Source organism: Apteryx rowi, unplaced genomic scaffold (assembly GCF_003343035.1).
Source record: "Apteryx rowi isolate R43461 unplaced genomic scaffold, aptRow1 scaffold_653, whole genome shotgun sequence".
NCBI classification, from domain to species: domain Eukaryota; kingdom Metazoa; phylum Chordata; class Aves; order Apterygiformes; family Apterygidae; genus Apteryx; species Apteryx rowi.
In genome coordinates this window covers 475,798-480,897 of record NW_020450931.1, presented here as the reverse complement: position 1 = coordinate 480,897, position 5,100 = coordinate 475,798, and the positions used below count along the sequence as shown (strand labels likewise).

Below are 5,100 nucleotides of genomic sequence, written 5' to 3'. Positions count from 1 at the left end.
ATGCGCAGCGGGGTGCAGCATGGTCCCGGCGGGAGGGAAGCAAAGATGCTCCAGAGGGGTTGGCACTGCCTTTTTTACCCCCGTGAAGTGCCCCGTCTCCTGACCCTCATCTGCCTCGCACGGGAAGGGAGCTGCAGGGCTGACTTTGACGCCGCTCAGGCCCTAGGGATGCACCGGCCCCCCCCCTTCCGCCCGAGCTGGGACCAGTTCCTCTGTATTACTGGGAACCAGCCTTGCACTTGGACGCTCGGAGGCTGAGGACCATCATCTAAGTGTCTCCAAGGGTCACGAGCATCATTAGCCGGCCAGGCTTAACGAAGGCCTGGGGGGCTGGGGGAAGTGATTTGCTAAAGGAGCATGAACCCAGCCTTGGTGGCCTGGCCACCGCCTGGGGGGACATGCTGCTGTGTCCGCATCCCTATCCCTGTCCCTGTCCCGCGCCCCGGCCCCTCACGCGCGAGCAGCCCGCCACGCGCCAGGGGACGGCCAGGTCCGCTCCGGCGGCCCCGGGCACGCGCGCGCCCCAACGCACCTGCACATGCTCGACTTGCGGGAGCTGGAGCTGCTGGGAGAGGATGGGGGCGTCTGGTAGGACCAGCTGTAGTCGGAGCCCTTCAGGTCCTTGATCACCTGCAGCAGGAAGGTCCAGGTTGGAGGCGGGCAAGAAGGCCGTGCCCTCCCCTGCTCGGGGGGCCGGCGGCGCCGCCGCGGCTCACCTGCTCGCTGGCGGGGGGCAGCTTGTGGGGCTCGGCCGTCAGCACCACCAGGTCGTCGATGATGCCTTGCAGGTGGGTGATCTCTCCCAGCATGGTGATCTCCCCGTTCTGGAGGCGGCAGCAGGCATCAGCGCCCGGCCCGTGGGCGGCAAACGCCTTCGGGCTCCGCTCGCCCCGGAAAACCCTCGGCCCGGGCGCCCCGCGGCCGGTAGGGCACCCCGGTGGTGCCCCCCGCTCCAAGGGCACGGGTGGGATCTCCACGCGTTTGGGTGCGTTTCGGGGGCTCCCCTGCACCCGCCGGCGCTCAGCCGAGGCGGACGGGCGCGGGGGCGAGCTGGGGCGCCGGCACTTACCACCACGGGCTGCAGGAAGGTGATGAAGGTGCAGAAGCGGCCGCGCTCCTCGATGAGGGCCTTGCGCACCGCCTGCTTCTCCGTCTCCTCCAGCAGCAGGTACATGTCGTTGACGTCCTGCAGCGCCGTGTCCAGCTGCGGCTGCAGGTCGCCCTTGCCTGCGAGCGGAGAGAGGCGCGGCGGCGTCAGCGCCGGGAGGCCCCGAGGGCGCCGAGCCCTCCGCGGGTGCCGGCGGCGGCGCGCGAGGGGCTTGGGCCCGCCGCGGCGGCGAGCAGAGCGGAGCGAGGAACCGCCGGCGATCGGCACACCGCGCGCGTGCCGGAGGGGCCGGCGGAGGCTTCGCGCGGCCGAGGAGGGCCGGGCGGGAGCGGCACGGCCGGGCGCCCGCCGCTGCCTGGCCCCGGGGCGAAGCCGGGGAGGGAGCCAGCGATCCACTTACCCAGGAGCTCTACAGGAAGGATGAGGAAGAAGAGAGAGAAGGAGACAGAGAGAGAAAGAACGTGTGAAAGACAGCCCGGCGCCGTCTCCTCCGGCGCAGCGGCCGTGCCGGCGCCCTTCCCGCGGGCGCAGCGCCCGCCCGCCCGCCTCCGCCGCCTCTTCCCGCCGTCGCCGCCTCACCTTTGCGGGCCTTTTTCTGGAGCTTGAGGGTGTCGGAGGACTTCTTCTTGATCTCGTGGCGGGCGCGCTTGTACTCTGGGGGCACACGAGGGCGGTGAGAGGCGGGCGCAGCGCCCGGCCCCGGCCCCCCGCCGCCTCCGCGCGCCCTCCCCTGCGCCGGCGCCGGCCCCGGCCGCCGCTACCTTTAGCGTGGTCCTTGTCCAGCTGGTTGGCGGTTTTCTTCCAGTCCTCAATCCTGTCCTGCAAAGGGTTTATGAGGCTCTCCATGAGGGCGCTGGAGCGGGGAGAGAGAAAGCGAGCACGTGTGGGAGAGCGGCTCGAGCCGCCGCGTCCGCAGCCGGCCCCTTGGCGTCTCCTCCTTCGGGGAGCGAGAGCTGAGGCCGGCCAACTCGTGTCCCTGGTGCCCGGCCCGACTTACTTGGTGAACTGCCTGAGCTTGGCCTCGATGCTGCGGTGCCTCATGCACATGCGGGTGAGCGCCGAGCCGATGTCCCTCGTGGCCCCTGGCAGGGAAAGGGACCCCCCCCACCCATGATAAATCCACCAAGGAAACGAATCGATACCCCCTCGATAATAAAGAAAGCGACAAAACCCGCTGTCAAGCTCTGCAAAGCCGAATCCCCGCGGCGCCCTGCTAGCCGGGGCGACGGCGCAGGCGGCGTGCCGGGCCGGCTCCRCAAACCCGCTCCTCGGGGCGCTGAGGACTAGCCACCTCGTTGCCGCAATGCCCAGCTACCCCCATACGCGGTGGCGGCTCGGCGGCCGCGATGGGGAGCAGCGGTCCAGCCAGGGCACCCGAGCTCGCCAACGCCACCCAGGCCAACCCGCCGTGCCTTGGTGTCCCGGGCAGGAAGAGGGTGCTCAGATGGCTGGGAATGTCCAGGAGAAGCGAGCGGTGGGATACGGATAAAGCGTCTGGTCGCCAAGTCGCGCGCAAGGGAAAAAATTCACCAGGGCAGCAGCCAAGCGCCAGTTCCCTCCCCGGCTCGGTGCCGGGCAGCCGGGTTCAGTCCTTCCCCCACAGCCTCAATCCCGAGCTTATAAAACAGGGAGTCAGCGCTCCCCTGGGGCAAAACATCCCACTGGCGCGCACGACTGCTGCGGGGACGTTTCCCAGCAATCCAAAGCGGGAGCGCCCCTTTCCAGCGRAACAGCTGCTAACTCTGAAGCCTAAGGATGGCCACACAGTGGCAGTGCTGCCGAGGCTCAGCTGCRCGCGGAGGCCGGCACATCCCGGCGAAGGAAGCAAGGCGGCAACCACAGACTCCCGCGGTGCAGGCGAGGGAGCGATATTCTGCCCTTCTCTCCCCAAAATGTTTTGAGAGACATCCCCCCCCCACCCATCCCGCGACCCCCGGGGCTGCGGATGGGATTTCCCGGAGCACCAAAGGAAGGTAACGCAGCCGCAATGGGCACGGGATCCCATCCCTGCTCGCCATTGCACCTCCTGGCTCCCAGCCCGGCGAGCCGACCCGCTGCCCCGGACCTGCTTCCGAACCCGCCAGCACCCCGCGGCGGAGGGGCTGCGCCGGGCACCTCGGCCCTTCCCTCCTGGGGCCACGGCCCTCCCTGCTCCCTTGCTTGGGGAATTCTCTTAATCCGGCTCCTAATGCTCTTATTCCGGATCCTCCTGCTCCTAATCTGATTTCCCCATGTGCTCACACATGGAGGCGGTCAAGCRGCTATGGAGCACATGTCGGAAAACACTCCGGAGCGGAAAGATGGCGGGGAGCGAGGGTCGGGACTGCAAGCCGGGGCTGGGTGGGCTGCGGCTTGCCAAGCCGTTATCACRCTAATCCCAGCGGATAACCCCCCTCCGCCTCTTTATCCGGGTGGGATTGCGATCCAGAGCTGCAGGGTGGCACCGAGACGTCGCAGCCTGGTTTTACTTGGCRGCAGGGGTGGGCTGCGGCCTGCAGGGATAAATCAGCGCCCTGCACGARGCTCCCTTGGTGTCTCCTCCCGGCGCGCTGGGAGCACCGTGCGACCGGGGGCTCCCGCGGCTCYGGAGGGGGGGGAGACCCGGCGCTACGGCTCTGGAAACGAGTCCAGGCTGTCCTGGCGAAAGCTCGTGCCCGCAGCCAGCTCCGGCAAGTTTTCCGTCTCCCGCTGCTCTCCCTGCTTCCTTTCCAGCGCGGGGAAAAGCATCCGCCTGCGCGACACGGTGCCGCAGAGGCAGCGCCGCGGAGCCTGGCCGGCTGCGGGGGGGCGGCCGGGGAGCCGGGCACCTTCCTGCCCCGGGAGCCGGGGCCACGCGCTTCGAGATGCGGAGGTGTCCGAGGAGGCAAAGCCGGGAGGACTCCGGGCCTGGCGGGGTAGGGGAGAAGCCGGGAGGCCCCTTAAGCAGCTGGGAATTGGAGTAACGCGGCGTTGTCTCGTGTCCTGAGCTGCCTTCAGAGCGTTAAGGCTCCTGCGGGAGACCCGTCCCGCTGCCGCYGCCGTTCGGCTTCCCTTCGGGCTGCCGGATTCGCACATCTCCCCGGGAGCCTGAAGCCAGGCTCCCACAAACACCGAAGGAAGACTGAGAGCCTCCGGTCGCGGGGTCGGCGGAGCAACGCTCGGCTGCCTGGTGGGGATTGGGAGACTCCCGCTTGCAAACGCGGAGGGCGTCCGCGGCCAAGGCTCAGCTGGGGCTGGATCAGCCTGCGAGGGAGCGTTTTCCCTGCAAAAGGCCTCTGCCGAGCCCCCCTGCTYGGGGGAAACCTCTGGAAAGGGCAGACCCTGGTGCCTGACCCCTGGCACCCCCTGGCCCACGTCCCAGCACCCGCGCGGCCCACCCGCACCCTCAAGGCCCCTCTCCAGCCCGCACCGCTCCCGGAGGCTCGGTGTCGCCGGGTGCAAGGTGGGAYGGGGATGCTGTTTCTGGCTTTCCGGCTAATTGCCAAGGCAACCGGCTGAGCGAAATGTTGCATCCTCCGCCCGGCTCTAGAGCTGTGCCAGGCGGGGAAAAAAAAGCTCTGCGCCTCCGTCCTTCCCAGCCGGATGGGCCCCGGGCTGCAAAGCTCCCTGTGCCCGAGCAGCCTGGCAGGGGCATGTCTCTGCTCCGCGACCGGCCGGGCATCGCCCCGGGCTGCTCCCCGGCTGCGTATCCCCTCCCAGCCCTCGCTTTGGGCGCCAGAGGTTGCCCGCTGCCTGGTCCGGAGGGTGCGGGGTGAAGGASGGGCTGGCAGCCGCGGCACCCGGCCAGGCGCCCCGGGCAGCAAAGGGGGAGCTGGGGGAGCCTTAATCCTCGCGGTGCGGTGGGCTAGTGTGTTTGGAGACAAATCTGATCCCTGCTCAAGCTGCCTCCTCCTCCTCCTCCTCCTCCTCCTCCTCCTCCTCCTCCCCGCGCGGCTCCAGATGGCCTGCATGCCGCGAGTCTGCAAAACAGGCCGCGACCATCTGCTTGGCAGAAGCCGAGCGGTGGGAAGCGG

The 5,100-nt window shown here is 69.0% G+C and overlaps 1 protein-coding gene across 1 annotated transcript in view; it reads right to left on the bottom strand.

The window, feature by feature from the left end:
- Positions 1-5,100, bottom strand: part of MTSS1L (MTSS1L, I-BAR domain containing) — a 12,251-nt gene that overhangs the window by 5,599 nt on the left and 1,552 nt on the right. The window contains exons 4-10 of the mRNA XM_026084896.1: positions 2,106-2,190; positions 1,870-1,961; positions 1,688-1,762; positions 1,509-1,517; positions 1,070-1,227; positions 717-824; positions 533-630 (exon numbers count right to left, since the gene is read on the bottom strand). Of these exons, the coding sequence (XP_025940681.1) occupies positions 533-630; positions 717-824; positions 1,070-1,227; positions 1,509-1,517; positions 1,688-1,762; positions 1,870-1,961; positions 2,106-2,190 (625 nt within the window). The remainder of the gene's footprint in view (positions 1-532; positions 631-716; positions 825-1,069; positions 1,228-1,508; positions 1,518-1,687; positions 1,763-1,869; positions 1,962-2,105; positions 2,191-5,100) is intronic.